At 38.7% G+C, this 17,336-nt stretch overlaps 1 protein-coding gene across 1 annotated transcript in view; it reads right to left on the bottom strand.

The window, feature by feature from the left end:
• LOC132393677 (uncharacterized) overlaps positions 1–17,336 on the bottom strand; it is a 60,913-nt gene that overhangs the window by 12,140 nt on the left and 31,437 nt on the right. Inside the window, exon 4 of the mRNA XM_059969086.1 lies at positions 167–637. Within this exon, the coding sequence (XP_059825069.1) occupies positions 167–637 (471 nt within the window). The remainder of the gene's footprint in view (positions 1–166; positions 638–17,336) is intronic.

Below are 17,336 nucleotides of genomic sequence, written 5' to 3'. Positions count from 1 at the left end.
CTGTACATAAAGTCCAAGACCCTAGGTGACAATTTCCAGCAATCATTGATACAGTCCTCCGGCAGCGTGCAGATGAATGCAACACAGTCTGTTAATCTAATGCTCGAACACAGCTTGGCAGCTCTGACAGGAGATGCCAGGCTGTAAACACTTCCACGTCACTCACCTGATGTGCAGCAGCAGGCAGTCCCAAGGCTTGAGGCCTAGCTCTCACTACAACCAAGGTTACACAGCTCCCATATCGACTGCCCCTCCACCAGACAATGGTAATGGGCCTGCAGCAACGTACATTATCACTGTCCGAGAGTCTTGTAATCGCAAGTGAAATGTCCGAGACTATCTCCACGGTTATACTGCACAATCTCTGATGCTTCCGAGCAGCGGGCACCAGCACCTTCTGCAGCCAGGTCAGCTCCTCCGATATCCCAATAGACTCCTTCGACACCTCGCCCAGATCCTTCTCCACCATCCCGGCCTCAGCCTGCCCCTTCAACACTTCAGCTGGTTCTCTTTCCAACATCACGGCCGACCTTTTCAACATCTTGGCCAACTCCGCTGTCGGCACCAATCCAGCTACTCCAATCAATGAGCAGTACACAATGTTCTTGGAGTAGAATTGTCTTTGGATCATAAAAAACTAATTTTACAAAGAAAAGGGAAAAAAATTATCTAAAATATATTCTAGATTCAAAATACATTAATTATCAAAGTATGTATGCAGTATACAGTTCTGAGGTTTGTCTTCCCACAGACAGCCATGAAACAAAGAGAAAAAGCCATGGAACCCGTATGAAGATAAACATCCAACCTCCAACGTGCAAAATAGAACAAATCATGCAAATGGCAAAAAAAGCGAGTGAGAAACACTGAATATAAAACACCAAAACCACACAAAACACGACACAATCCAGCTCAGCTCATTTCAATTTAGTTCATTAACTTCAGGCCGCAGAGAAGGTCCGCCTCAATCAAAATCGCACAAAATAGCACCAAAAAGGAGTGAATAAAAATACCTCATAACCTGAACTACAGAGTCCAATCCACAAATCACGTCTCCATCCTCCGGTATCGTCGAGCAAGAGAGAGGGAGAGACCATTTGAACGCAGGGATTTTCCTTCAGAGGCAATGGATGAGAAGTGACAAGTGACTCTGACACACAGACTCCTTCTGGTAGCAGCGAGCAAGAGACAGAGAGGGACCAGACACCTGGGGTAGCCGGCACTGAACACCCACTTGTCTTCTACTCTTGTCTTTGATGATTTTAATCTTCCTCAATGGCTTAATCAGCGAGAGATGGAGTCAATCATGGGCTTGCGCCTTGTCTCCCGGCTTCTTGGCCTCCAAGTCGCACACTTCACTTGAAACCTCCGAAACCCTCTCGGAAACAGTAACGCGCCAGATCATTCAATCATTCTGAAAATGCTCCACCAAAATGTAGGTCATGGGCTCCAGCAGTAGCAGAACCGCATTTGAAAGAAAAAGATGAAGTGAAAGAAGTAGTTTTGTGAATCATCTGAATATATTGGGTTTTTTATCATCTAGTTTCCAAATCAAAGTTAGAATTTGCTCAGGGCCTAGTTTTGATTTCTTAATCTACTCCTCTGCTTTTCCCTGAGTTAGTATTTGCTGCTTTCTTTATTTTAATTAATTCTAAATTTTACTTGCTATAGCTGCTGCTTTAACAATGTGAAACCTTTTCAAAAAACCAATCTAGAAGTCTATGTGTTCTGTACAGTAGGCCTGCAACATTCTTTTGGAATGTTATGGTCACAAAAATTGCATTGGCTCACTCTGCAACATTATTTTAACATTGGCATGATTAATTTTATCCTGAATGATTGATTTCAATGTTTTGCCAGTTACTAATGGAAATAATGTATTCTCCCCCTGTTTGTTCTATTGTTTTCTCTAAAACCACACTTACGATCCCAGTCTTGCATGTCTTCCTCAGTATATTTTGACTCTCTCAAGACAATTGTCAATGAAGCATAGATTCCATTTCTGATTTGACAGAGAGGTCAAGAGTACGTATCTCTGAGGATAATTGGTGCTGAATTCACTTGGAATATCCATGCAATTTTATCATAGATATTAATAAAATTTTCCTCCACTGCTTTATTCCAATAGGAAGTCAGTCTCACTTAGGACTGTCAGAATTTCTTAACTCAAGCCTTTAACTCTCCCTGCTCAATGATTGAGATCTCCTGGCTTCTAAATAACAGAAAATTACATTTTGATTAGTAATTAATGGAGGAAAGGGTTGAAAGGAGTTCCTGTCTTGAATATTGGGAAATACAGGGGTCACAGAAAACATCGCAATACTTGTAGCTTGTTTCCCAGAGAATGGAAATCGAAAATTATAGGACATAGGTTTAAGGTGCAAGGGCAAAAATTTAAAAGGGACCTGAAGGGCATCTTTTTCATACAGAGGGTGGAGTGTATGGAAAGAGCTACCAGGGTAGAGGTTGGTGTGTATGGAAAGAGGTTGAGGTAGGTACAATAACAATATTTAGAAAACATTTGGACAAATCGATGGACAGCAGATACTTAGAAGGGTATTTGCCAAACACAAGATAGCACTTGTGCGCTTTGGTCAGCAAGCTGGGCTACAGGTCCTATTACAGTGCTGTTTGACTATGATTCTATCTATGATATCTCCAGGTGTGAAAGTCAAAAAAGAAACCATTTGTATTTACTTAAAACCTTTCATGACCTCAGGACATAAAGTGTTTCACCATTGTGGGAACTTTGAAGTATAGTCACTGTTGAAATTATTTTTTCCTTAGTAATTCTGGAACCATAATGAGGTTAATAAAAAAAATGCTCAAACATGTAAGTGTTTGGTATACAGTAGCCAGAAACTAGATTGGAAATGGGTCCAGAGAGTGCTCCCCTGTTCTTGGAAATGGAGTTGCAATTGGTTTATTTTCACATGTCCCAAGGTACAGTGAAAAGCTTGTCTTACATACTATTGCTACAGATCATTCATTTAATTCACAGTTAATTGACGTAGTACAAAGTAACATCAATAATGAACACAGAATAAAATGCGGCAGCTACAAAGAAAGTGTGATGTGGGTACTCAATAAGTTGCAAGATCATAACAAGGTCAAGAGTCTACCTTATCGTACCAGGGAGCCATTCAATTGTGCTACAACAGCAGGATAGACGCTGTCCTTGAGCTTCGTGGTACATGCTCTTAAGCTTTTGATCTTCTGTCTTCTGAGAGAGGGGAGAAGAGAGAATGCCCAGGGTGGGTGGGGTCTGTGATTATGCTGGCTGCCTTACTGGGGCAATGAGAAGCATATGCAGAGTCTGTGGAGGGAAGCCTGGTCCTCAGCTCTGCTGTTGCTTGCAGTCTTGGGCAGAGTGGCTGCTATACCATTCAGTGATACATTCAGTTAGGATGCTTTTTTGGTGCATCATTAAAAATTGGTGAGGGTTAAAGGGGACACTCCGAATTTATTTGGCCTTCTGATGAAGTTGAGGCACTCATGAGTTTTCTTGGCTGTGGTGTCTACATGTTTGGAGCAGGACAGGCTATTGATGATGTTCACTCCTTGGAACTTAAAGCAATCAACCCTCTGAACCTTAGCACTGTTGATGTAGACAAGAGCATGTGCAGCACCCCCTTCCTGAAGTCAATGACCAGCTCTTTTATTTTGCTGATATTCAGAGAAAAGTTATTGCCATGACACCTTGTTGCTACTCGATGGGCCAGATGGCGTAATTCTGCTCCTATGTCCTACAGTCTGACTAAGCGCTATCTCTCTCCAGTATTTTGACTCTTCATTATTGGAGTTTTGGCCAGCATGGTGTGTCATCTAATAACTTGTAGGTGCAGTCAGAGCAGAACCAGGCCACATGGTCATGAGTAAGGAGTAGAGTTGCTGCACCACAATTCAACACAGACATACCCTGGAATATTTGAGTCAGAAACAATCGCTTTTGATACACCTTCCAATGTTTTTTTTCTTGTACAGACAGCTTTATCTGGTTTCAACAAATCAATACCCACAACACATTACTGTTTTACAATTTTTCTGGGAACAAAGTATTAGTGTGACTCTGAGTTGAGTGAAATTTGTCATATTTTAATTTTCAATTAAATTCTTTCCTTTCAGTTCTATCCAGGGCTTATTCATCCCCAGTCAAATTTTGTTCCATTACTTTGGCACAGCCTTGATCCTTCTGACCTCTTCTTCATATTTTTCTGGTTATATATCCTTCAAAGCCCATACAGGAGCTATCTCCTAGCCTAAATCATTTGATTGCTTCCAAATTCAATGCACCATCAACAGATCAAAAGTTTGGAAATAACTTCCGCTGTGCGCATTGCTAAAATATTAATCTGCAAAGAAAGCTTTCACCTATTAAAAAAAAAACTTTAAAGGAAAGAATTCCTCATAACATGCATTCAGGTGACAATTAAATCCCTGTTTTCTTCTGACAGTTATGCAACTGTTCTATAAAATTATTTTTAGCCAAGAAGGTATGCAAATATCTAACATAAATTAGAAAGCATCAAATATTTAAAAGCTTTTTGCAAACCAAGGTATTTACTTGAGAGTGAATGTTGGTATCAATGTCCTTATTTTTCATTTACTCCATGTCTTATAGTAAATGTTATTACATTTTTTGCAGAACTGGTTTGACAGTTTTTGCAACACTCACAAGATGCTAGGGGATCTCAGCAGGTCAGGCAGCATCTATGGAAAAGAGTAAGCAGTCAATGTTTTGGCTCAAGAACAATGTAGGAAAATGTGGAATTACCCAGTAAAACAAGGGGAAAAATAAAAACATAGCATCCAAATGATGAGAGATTGAGGAACTCAGCAGAATCTAGGTGTCCCAGTGCACAATTCGAAAAGATATGCAGGTTCAGCAATCAATTAAAAATATATGGTATTATAAACACAACATTCTTCAGATGCTGGAAATCTTGAACAATGTGCAGAAAATGCTGCAGGGAGCTAGGGGAGAAATAAACCAGAGGACGTGGGTTAAGGGTGAAGGGGGAAAAGTTTAAAGGGAACATTAGACAATAGACAATAGGTGCAGAAGTAGACCATTCGGCCCTTCGAGCCTGCACTGCCATTTTGAGATCATGGCTGATCAGCTACTATCAATACCCGGTTCCTGCCTTGTCCCCATATCCCTTGATTCCCCTATCCATAAGTTACCTATCTAGCTCCTTCTTGAAAGCATCCAGCGAATTGGCCTCCACTACCTTCTGAGGCAGTGCATTCCAGACCCCCACAACTCTCTGGGAGAAGTTTTTCCTTAACTCTGTCTTAAATGGCCTACCCCTTATTCTCAAACCATGCCCTCTGGTACTGGACTCTCCCAGCATCTGGAACATATTTCCTGCCTCTATCTTGTCCAATCCCTTAATAATCTTATATGTTTCAATCAGATCCCCTCTCAATCTCCTTAATTCTAGCGTGTACAAGCCCAGTCTCTCTAACCTCTCTGCGTAAGACAGTCCAGACATCCCAGGAGCTAACCTCGTGAATCTACGCTGCACTTCCTCTACAGCCAGGATGCCCTTCCTTAACCCTGGAGACCAAAACTGTACACAATACTCCAGGTGTGGTCTCACCAGGGCTCTGTACAAATGCAAGAGGATTTCCTTGCTCTTGTACTCAATTCCCTTTGTAATAAAGGCCACATTCCATTAGCCTTCTTCACTGCCTGCTGCAATTGCTCATTCACCTTCAGTGACTGATGAACAAGGACTCCTAGGTCTCTTTGTATTTCTCCCTTACCTAACTCTACACCATTCAGATAAAAATCTGCTTTCCTGTTCTTACTCCCAAAGTGGATAACCTCACACTTATTCACATTAAATGTCATCTGCCAAGTATCTGCCCACTCACCCAGCCTATCCAAGTCACCCTGAATTCTCCTAACATCCTCATCACATGTCACACTGCCACCCAGCTTAGTATCATCAGCAAATTTGCTGATGTTATTTTCAATGCCTTCATCCAAACCGTTGACGTAAATTGTAAACAGCTGTGGTCCCAATACCGAGCCCTGTGGCACCCCACTAGTCAGCACCTGCCATTCCGAGAAACACCCATTCACCGCTACCCTTTGCTTTCTATCTGCCAACCAGTTTTCTATCCATGTCAATGTCTTCCCCCCGATGCCCTGAGCTTTGATATTGTGGGGCTTCTTCACACAGAGAGTGGTGGGAATGTGGAATGAGCTGACAGATGAAGTGGTAAATGGTAAATGGTAAATTTTTAACATTTAAGAAAAACTTGGACAGGTACATGGATGAGAGGTGTATGGAGTGATATGTTCCAGGTGCAGGTCAGTGGGACTAGGCAGAAAAATGGTTCAGCACGCCAAGAAGGGCCAAAAGGCCTGTCTCTGTGCTGTAATGTTCTGTGGTTCTATGGTTCTATGGAACTCAACAGGTCAAGCAGTATTTCTGCAGGAGAATAAGCAGTCAATGTTTTGGGCTGAGACCCTTCATCCTCACTGAAAAGAAGGGGGCATAAGTCAGAATAAGAAGATAGGGAGAGGGGAAGGAGTTCAAGCAGGTAGGTATTGGGTAAATCCAGATGAGGGGGAAGGTGGGTGGTGAGGGAGGATGGACGGATTAAGAAGCTAAGAGGTGATAGGTGGAAGAGATAAAGGTTGGAAGAAGAAATCTGATAAGAGAGGATAGTGGACCATGGAAGAAAGGAAAGGAGGAGGGGCACCGGAGAGAGGTGATGGGCAGGTGAGGAGAAGAGAAAGTGAGAGGGGAACCAGAGTGAGGAATGGAGAAAGACAGAAGGGGAAGTGGGGAGAAATTATCAGGAGTTTGAGAAACTGATGTTTAAGCCGTTATGTTGGCTACCCTGGTGGAATATGAAGATTTGTTCCTTCAACTTGAGTGCAGCCTTTTCATAGCAGTATAGGAAGCCATGGACCAACAAAGTAGAATGGGAATGCAAAGTCAAATTGAAAAGGATGGCCACTGGGAAACCCTGCCTTTTGTAGTGGATGGAAAAAAGGTATTATTATTTATTATTTATAAAACAATATAAATGTAATCTTTATTAGTAATACAGGGAGTAATTGTTTATTGCTAAAGGAATTCAATACAAAAGTAAGAAAAGTAATCTTCAGTTATAATATTGGTATTATAATATTCTTCTGTTTATAATATTGGTATCTTCATTTAAGGAAGAGTATTCATGTGCTGAAGTTAATTCAGAAAGTTTTACTAGACTAATACCTGGATGGGCAGTCTGAACTTTAAGAAAAGGCTTTAAGGACTAGGCTTGTATTTAGAACAGAATTCAGAACAGTAAGGAGAAATTTAACTGAAATAACCACAATTCAGTGTTTAAAAGTAAGTGGTCATCCATTTAAGATAGTGAAAAGGTGATTCTATTTTCTCTCTTAAATGAGTTTGAGTTACTGTTGCAATCAAGTTAGCCTTGAAGATAGCAAATGCCAGCAGGCTCAAAGGAATGAATGATCTTTTCTTGATCAAAATGTGTTTGTCGTTTTAAGATGGTACAAATAGTCCTCAATCCTGCACACTATATCTGCAACAGGAAAACATACACATGTTATTCTCCAATACTGAAATCAGTTCTATTTACTTACATTAACTGAGCCAAATTGTATATCAAATGAGTCTGTCCAGAGTGAGAAACAATACTTAGATTTTCCAGAGTGAGGAATTATTCCTATTATATAGTACAATAGAGACTTTTGGTGGCAAAGGACTTTAGGATAATTTGAGATCATAAAAGTTGCTTTATCTCTGAAAGTCGTTAATAGTGACCAACCTCATCCCATTGTCCATCATTTATTTCAGTTCAAGTCTCAATATTACCATTAAGACATTAAAGGGAGTTTCATATACAAGTTATGCTTAAACTCAGGTGGAATAGAGATTTAGTAAGCTTTTATGAACAAATTACTCTGGACAACAAAGATTTTGCTTCTTGAATAATTTTGTGTGTTTCATATGGATTTTAGGCTGCTGATCATCAAAATCACCATGAAATTTCCCTTTTTCTGAAATCACCTATATTTGTTATTTAAATTCATAATTTAAGTCAGAATACCTGATGACAAGATTAAGTCATTTTTGTTGGTCCACAAATCAAAAAGGTCATCAATGACAGGCAATTCAAAGAAATTCTAGTGGTACCAGAGAAAATCACATGGAAGACATTCAAAGATATTGTTGAAAACTTTCTTGACAACTATAGAGCACCAAACTACATGCAGCTGATTGACAACATTCTTCAAATGTATAATACCATGAAGTGCAACATGTCACTAAAGATTTTTTTTTGCATTCCCATTTAGGCTTCTTCCCTAAAAATCTTGGCACTGTCAGTGACAAGCACAGTGAAAGGTTTCACCAGGACACTGCAGTCATGAAGAAGTGGTGTCAGAACACCTGAAATCCATCAATGCAGGTTGATTATTGTTGGATACTTATGCGAGAAGTCTCAGACACTGAGTACAATTGAAAATCATTAACCAAACATTGTTAGCTTTCAATGCAGTAGTACCATTATGCAATTAAATGAATTATAGTCAATAAAAGTTAATTTCTTGTTCTCCAATTTCCTGCATGACACAAGTAGTCTGATATTATACTTGTGTTCAAAACTTTAGAAAAAAATTATTGTTCAGTGTTATCATGAGGTTTATAAAAGTAAAAAAAGGCATGCAAAGCTGTAAAAATGTAAGAATTTAAAGATAGATATTGCTGTAATGTTGACCTATTAGAAAGGTTTCAAGTGAAGGTCTGTTGACATATAGAAATATAGAAATCTTACAGCACAATACTGGCCTTTCGGCCCACAAAGCTGTGCCGAACAGGTCCTTACCTTAGAACTACCTAGGCTTACCTATAGCCCTCTATTTTTCTAAGCTCCTTGTATCCATCCAGGAGTCTCTTAAAAGACCCCATCATTTCCGCCTCCACCACTGCCATCGGCAGCCCGTTCCACGCACTCACCGCTAACTTACCCCTAACGTCTCCTCTGTACCTACTTCCAAGCACCTTAAAAACTATGCCCTCTCATGCTAGCCATTGCAGCCGTGGGAAAAAGCCTCTGACTATCCATATGATCAATGCCTCTCATTATCTCATGCACCTCCCTCAAGTCACCTCTCACCTTATTTTTCTATATGATTTTGTTTCTTTGTCTATGACCAGTCAGATAAGTCTAGAACTCCACACAGTCAATAAACGTTAAAACAATCCTTCCGCTTCTAGTTGAACTCTGCAATTAGCAAGCAATTAACAGCTGAAATGACAATAGAGGAAGGAGGTTTCAAAGGTTTCAAAAGTTTCAAAGGTACATTTAATGTCAGAGAAATGTATACAATATACATCCAGAAATGCTTTTTCTCTGCAACCATCCGTGAAAACAGAGGAGTGCCCCCAAAGAATCAATGACAGTTTAAATGTTAGAACCCCAAAGTCCCCCCCAAGCTCCCCTCCCTCCCGTGCATAAGCGGCAGCAAGCAACAATCCCCCCTCCCCCCACCGGCAAAAAATAGCATGGGCACCTGCTACCGAGCACTCAAGCGTGAGCAAGGCAACAGTAAAGACACAGACTGTCAGTACTCCAAAGTCTACATTGTTCACCCGGCATTCAACGTACCACAAGCTCTCTCTCTCTCCCTAATAAAGGAGAAAGAGATGTCTCGTTTCATAGCGAGAGGGGAGACATAACAAACAACTCACTGGCTTACAATGTTAAAAGTCAATTGTGTCGCTTTTTCCAAGTTCTGTGCCCAAAGATCTCAGTTCTCGGGTCTCTGGGCACACAGCCTTAGATCTTCCACCTCCCTAGACACACCAATCTTCTGCTCGGGGACCAACCTCCAATTCCCCTCCCTCCACCCACCCCCACCCCCATCTCCAGAACCCAGAACCACAAAAACTCAGTCCTCCGAGTGTGAGAGGAGTTCTAAGGCCGAGCCATTGGCATGCTGAAAAATGACCAGTTGTGAAACCCCGGGAGCAGGTCCCATTCCTTCAAAGAACCATAGACAACATGTAACTCCTGGCCAGGGTCTTCAAAGGTACCCTGAAAGGGAACAATAGAGATATTAAAGATGGAAACAGAGCTGTTTCCGAAGATGCAAAAACTGAGTTGCCATTAGGCACCATTAACCCTCCTAAACTCTGCCTTCTTTTTGAGGGGTTGCATCAATAAACATTAACTGCTACTTCAGAAGAGGAAAAGGAGAATTACCATCTAGATGCTCTGACTAGAAAGAACACAATGGCATATAAATTCAAATGAAGTTCTTTTTGGTAACAAAAAGGGTACAGTTCAATTCATGCATTCAACAATGAAGCCTAAGGTTCCTCAACTCTGGAAAATGGACAGAACTGACATATTGTACAAAGCTGCTGGTGAATTGGAACTGAAAGTCAAATTTCAAGTCATTGGACCAAGGATGAGATTGGAGTTGAGTGATTAGAAGATGGAGGTCAAAGAAATAAATGAAAACTTTAGCTCTAGTAGTTGGCTGTTATGTGTATACTCTGGTATTTAAAGGCATTTCAACATTTGAGCTTCTCCTAATTTACAAAGAGGAAACGGAAAACGCTGATCAGGCAGCTTCAGTGGAAAGTGAAGCTGAGTTAATGTTTTAAATCAAGGATCTTTCAGCCCTTCTTCAGCCCAATTCTGTTTCTTTGTCCATATAGGCTGCATAACTTAATGAGGATTTCAGCATTTTCTGTTTCTATTTCCAAAATCTACAGTTTATTTTTACCTTCAGTTTGTGCAAACAGAAGATATCTGTGCACACGCATTGCTGATTCAGAATCTTCATACAATATGTTGTTGCAGCTTAGCTGAAGTCAAACACCGAGTAACTCTCTTGTTTTATTTCTCCTTTGCATGATATGCTACGAATTGTTGAAATTACCGAATTCAGTGATAAAAGCCTGCTAGGTGGTGTAGTGATGTTAATGTGAAATGCTTGTTTGATGAAGTTTGCAAGACTGTTCTGAAGAGCAGAACCTAATTGTAGAGTTGAGGTCTGCTTGTTGATATCTGAAGGGTTCAGCCCTATCTGAGCCACTGCTGAGGAGTTTCAACCAGTTTCAAGAAAAGTACTTACTTTAAATTTTCATAATTACTGTTTGCCAACTCACCCAGCTGAAGTCTCCTCACTGCTATAATTGTTAGTTTCCCATCTCTCTAAGTTACCCCATCCCTGCCCCCATTGTTTCTCCAATCCAACTCTGATTATCTCCCCCAAAACACTTCACCACTTCTAGATGATCATCTTTCCAAATGAACACCCCAACTTTTGATAACTTATCTCTATATTGGCATCATGGATTAGCTGCCTCACATCTCTAGCGAGGTGGCTTCAATCCCGACCTTGGGTGCTGTTTGTCTGGAGTGTGCGTCTTCTCCCCAGTCATTGGGTGTTTCCGCTCACACCCAATGACTTGAGGAATGATAGGTTAATTGTCCACTATAAGTTGACCCCTGTGTAGGTGGATGGTGAAATTTGTAGGAACATAAGGAGAATAAGTTACAGAGAAAATTAAAAGCATTGACTCAATGGGCTGAATGATCTCATATGATGTAATAAAAATGGAATCATGAGATATCTTGCACCAATGTGAACTGTGTCTGTCTCTGGCCAGTTAGCTACTGTTTGCAATTACTTCCTTGTTGGTGGGGTACAGCAGAACCCAGCATGCAAATGTTCGGAAATACTGATGACCAGCATCTAGCTCACATACCACGAATGTGAGCTGGGTGTCAAGAACACGAGAGGGATGTGCAGCCAGAACGAGTTCTCTGAAATGTGTCTGGGGTTGGGGTTTGGAATATTAGCCAGGTGTGCAATCAGAGCCAGGGTTGAGGTCCAGAACATCAAGAGTCAGGAGCATAGAGAGGCATGTGTTGGAAGACAGGCCATGGATTGCTTGTATATTCCTCACTCCTTTTAAATTCCCTGGGTTCAGTGGATAATTATAATATTGTGTAACATAAAGAAAGTGAAGGCAGCATCCATTATTAAAATCCAATGACAAAGGGAAGAAGCTGTTTTGAAAAGGCTGCGTGTGGGTCTTCAGGCTCCATCATCCCCAACAGTAGTAACATGAAAAAGCCATCTCCTGGATGGTGACGGATTTTAATAATGGATGCTGCCTTCTTGAGGCATCATTGTCTTTTGAAGATGTTCCTGATGGCAGGAAGGGTTGTGCCCATGATGGAAATTGCTGAGTCTACAACTCTGTGCAGGGTCTTATGATCCTCTGCATTGGAGGCTCCATATCAGGCAGTGATGCAATTAGTCAGAATTGTCCACCTTACATCAGTAGAAATTTGCAAGAGTCTTTGGAGACAAAATGCATTTCACTTTCTTTATGTTACACAATATTATAATTATCCACTGAACCCAGGGAATTTAAAAGGAGTGAGGAATATACAAGCAATCCATGGGTTAACTTCAAACTTTCTGCATAATCACTCAAAGAGCTGACTTGCTTGTGCATGTAATGAGAGCTGCATAACTCATCTCCTTCTACTTTAGGCCACAAACTTATCAATAACCCATGCTGTGGACACTTGCTGGAAGTCCAAGATGCCTATGCTCCATGATTGCTGTCGCATAAATGTAGGAGAAGACTATGTTGAAAGATAAATGTGCTAGGTTTTCTAAAATTGACTCCTTCTACCCTAGGCCACGAACTTATCAATCACCCCTTGTAGCATTAAATCAAAGGAAGGTACTGATGAAGTTATCAGATATAAGAAGAGCCTGAAAGTTGGGAACTTGATAGAACTTAGCAAAAGAGAATGAGTAAAATGATAAAAGTAGGTAATGTAGAAAATGAGAGTCCATGGACAGACAGCATTAAATGGAGTGAGAGAGCTTATGTAGGTACATAAAAAGGAAAGGACCAGAGAATTTACAATAAGGAGTAGACACAGAAGAGGAATTTTACAATAAGTTTTGCCTGTCTTCAAGAAGACAGAATATGAGAAAAACAAGAACCTAATGAAATTGGAGAACAATGTATTAGACAAAAATAGTACTAGAGAAGGTGGTGAACTTGAGAACTAATAAATCTCAAAGAGCTGCGCTCTAGATCCCAGAGTTTTGACAGTGATGGCTGTGGACACAGTGGGTGCTTTGGTGATCATCTTGATAAATTCTGTGGATCCTTGAACTGTTCCTGTGAGAGTAGCAAATGGGATTCTGCTATTTAAAGAAGGAAAGAGAGAGGAGATTTCCTGGTGGTGGCTGATGGAGTAACAGCAATCTCCTGTTGCTTCAACTCTAATTATCTTACTATTTCAACTTGTCTTGAAACTTCTTTTTTAAGTGTGATATTTTTTCACTATGGCTACATCAAGGGGTGGCAGAGATACTAAAAAGGATGATCCCTCTGCTTCTTTGGATTCTATTATGGATTTGCTGCAAAGTCATACACGAGAAGCCTCTGAGAAGTTTCAGCAATTCAGCTCTGAATTTAAACAAATAGATGGTAAATTGGATTCTATTCAGCAAACTCTTCATGAACATGATAAACGTATAAAAAATAATGAAGCAATTTTGTCATCTCTGGAAACTGAAGTGCATGAACTGCAAAAGCTTTGTGAAAAGCAATCAAAGTCCAACGAAAAGTTAAGACAGAAGATTATCAACATAGAAAATAGAAGTAGAAGGAACAACCTATAGGTTCTGGGTCTCAAAGAATTAATCAAAGATAATCATCCTATGGAATTCTTTGCAAACTTTCTGCAAAAATTATTTCCAGAAATTTTGGCATCTTTACCTATGAATGAGCGAGTTCCCAGGTCTCCGGTGTTTAGACCTCCTAACAGAAATAGACCAAGATCAGTAGTAATTTGCTTTCATGAATTTAAAACAAAGGAACTGTTAATATGTGAATCTTGTCAAAGAGTCATTATTGACTATCATGGTTGCAAGATCAGAATTGTTGAAGATTACTCGCCTGAGGTTATGCAGGAACGTGCTAAGTTCAAAGAAGTTATCTCTGAGTTTTTAACAAGGATTTTAAACCCTCCCTTCGCTGCCCAGCTCATCTCAGAATCACGCTTAAAAATGGTTCTTTCCAATGGTTTCGTTCGACTGCTGAAGCAGGAAGGATTTTAAAATCAGAAGACCAGCCGTTTAGTTTGTCCTTACATGAAGACACAAGATTAAATAAGAAACTTCTAATTTGCAAATCCTGTCAAAGGGGCATGATTCATTATAGGATGGAATATTAAAATTCTTGAAGACTATTTGCTTGAGGTTATGCAAGAATGTGCTCAGTTTAAACAAGCTTAGATGGAATTTTTTTAAACAAGGATTTTAACCCATCTGTTGGCTACCCAATATGACTCATTAAAGATGGATCCTTCGAATGGTTTTGTTTGAATGCTGAAGCATAAAGATTTCTTAGATTTGAAAGCTAACTGCTTAGCCTGTTTTTCATGAAGATACAAGATTAAATGTTTAATGTCTTTTTGTATGAATAATTATATCCTTTACTTTTGGTAAACCCTCGTAACTAATTTCCTTTTGTATTTTTTAACACTGTATTTTTGATATACAAGATTAGAATTTCTTACTTGGATATTGTTTAGTCTAGGTTGGAATATAAACAACCTTGAAACTAATTGGAGCAATTAACAGGTTTTTGGGAGGGTTGCCTGTAGTTGTGGATGCCGGCTTTCTATTGGCCGGTTTTCTTTCTTTGGGAGGTGGGCGGGGGTATGGTTTTTTTCTCTCAGAAGCTGTTTTAGAATTTTCTTTAGCCAACTTGTTGCTTGGTTACCTTTTCTCAAGGTTTATGGATTGGTTCTAACTTACATTTTAACACTTCCTTTAAGTAATATTAAAAATGGACCAAACTACTAATTTACTCAGTTTTAACGTGAAAGGGATAAATCACCCTGTTAAACATAATAAGATTTTTGCTTATAATAGGGAATTTAAGGTCCCTATTTTTTTTACAAGAAACTCCCATGCGCAAATGTGATCATATACATTTTTTTAGCTGTTGGAACAGACTTTGTTTTCATTTGTCTTTTCAGGCTGAATCTAGAGGAGTTTTGATTCTTATAGATAATACACAATCCTTTTTCCAACATAAAGTAGTGTCTGATACTAATGCACATTTTGTTATAGTTTCAGGAAAAGTAGATAATAAATTAATAGTATTTGCCAATGTGTATGCCCCAAATGTAGATGATACAGGATTCTTTGTGCAATGTATTTTCATTTTTACCAGATCTGAGTCTTTATTATTTGGTGATGGGGGGAGATTTTAACTGCCGGCTTAACCCAGTTTTAGACCAATCATCTTCTAAACCTGTGACTCTCAATAGATCAGCTTTGCTTATTCAATCTTTTTTATTGAAATGTGGTATTGTTGATATTTAACGCTTCTTGCATCCTTTAGATAGGAAGTACTCGTTTTTCCCCCATGTTAATCATAGATATTCCAGGATTGATTATTTTTTATTGATAGTCAAATGATTTCATCAGTTTGTTCCTATGAATATAAAGAGATTGCTGTTTCAGATTATGCTCCTGTATTTCTATCATTAAATCTTCCTGGTCTTCCTCAAACAATTAGATTTTGGTATTTTAATACAACTTCATTATCTGATGAGGAATTTTTAAAATTTCTAGACAGGCATATTATTTTGTTTTTTGAAGAGAATAAAAAGGAAGAAACTTCTAATCTTATTGTATGGGATACTATCAAGGCCTATATTAGAGGACAAATTATTTCTTAACTACGAGAGTTAAAGATAAAGCTAATAAAGAAAGAATTGAATTAGCCTATTAATTGAAACAATTAGATGAAAAATATGCTATAGCTCCAGATCCTGTTTTAAATAAAAGACATGTTGAAGTTAAAACTAAATATGATCTTCTGTTAACATATCCAATTGAAACTCAACTTCTTAAAGATAAAACTCAATTTTACATTCACGGAGATAAATCAGGCAAAGTATTGCCAACCAATTAAAAACTTCTGTAGTTAAATGACAAATTAAAGAAATTTGCAAAACTAATGGTGATAGGACAACTGATCACTATGAAATAAATGATACCTTTAGAAAATTCTATTCTAAATTTATAGTTCTGATTCCCCTATAGATAATACTGTAATGAATAATTTTCTAGATCAATTAAATATCCCTGCACTTTCTGCAGATAATTGTAAACAGATGGATCAACCTATTTCTTATGAGGTAATTGCCGAGGCTATACATTTACTAATCTCGGGAAAGACTCCAGGTCCAGATGGATTTTCTGGACAATTTTATAAGGCTTTTTCTTCATTAATTATACTGCAGTTACACTTAGTCTTTTTGGATTCTTTCAAATTGTGTAGCTTGCCTCAATCTTTCTGTGAAGCCTCTATTTCGCTTATCCTAAAGAAGAACAAGAACCCAACTGAATGCTCTTCATATAGGCCAATTTCATTACTCAATGTTGATACTAAAATCCTTTCTAAAGTTCTGATTCGTAGGATTGAAAATATTCTACCTTCTATTATTTCTGATGATCAGACTGGAATTATTAAAAACCGACATTCCCATTTTAATATACGTCATGTATTAAATGTTATTTACTCTCCCTTCCAGGACATATTGGAATGTGTGATATCCTTAGATGCTGAGAAGGCCTTCGATCGTGTTGAGTAGAATTATTTATTTAAAACCTTAGAAATATTTAATTTTGGACACAATTTCATTCAATGGATTAAATTATTTTATCTAACTCCTTGTGCTCGGGTTCTTAATAATTTTCAAAATTCCAAACCACTTAAACTTCATCGCGGAACTAGACAAACCTGTCCGTTGAGCCCTTTGCTCTTTGATTTAGCTTGATTTGCCATTGCTTTTCGAGAATCTAATGACAACTGTGGTATTTTAAGGAGATGTATTACTCACAAAATTTTGCTTTACGCTGATGATATATTGCTGTTTATCTCTAATGCTGAGACCTCATTACCTTGCATACTTTCTTTACTGTCCCGTTTTAGCCAGTTTTCAGGATATAAATTGAATCTACAGATAAGAGTGGATTATTTCCTTTAAATAATTTGGTATCAATTAATACTAATCTCCCTTTTAAAGTTGTAAGGAATCTATTTACTTATTTTGGTATAACAGTCACTAAGAATTACAAACACCTGTTTAAAGAAAACTTTCTTACTTTATTGAATCATGTAAAAACGATATCATTAAATTGGTCATCTCTTTCAATATCATTGATTGGATGAATTAATTCTATTAAAATGAATATTCTACCTAAATTTAGGATTTATTCCTAAATCCTTTTT

The sequence above is a fragment of the Hypanus sabinus genome, chromosome 5 (assembly GCF_030144855.1).
Source record: "Hypanus sabinus isolate sHypSab1 chromosome 5, sHypSab1.hap1, whole genome shotgun sequence".
Lineage (NCBI taxonomy): Eukaryota > Metazoa > Chordata > Chondrichthyes > Myliobatiformes > Dasyatidae > Hypanus > Hypanus sabinus.
This window is presented reverse-complemented; position numbering and strand designations above follow the sequence as displayed.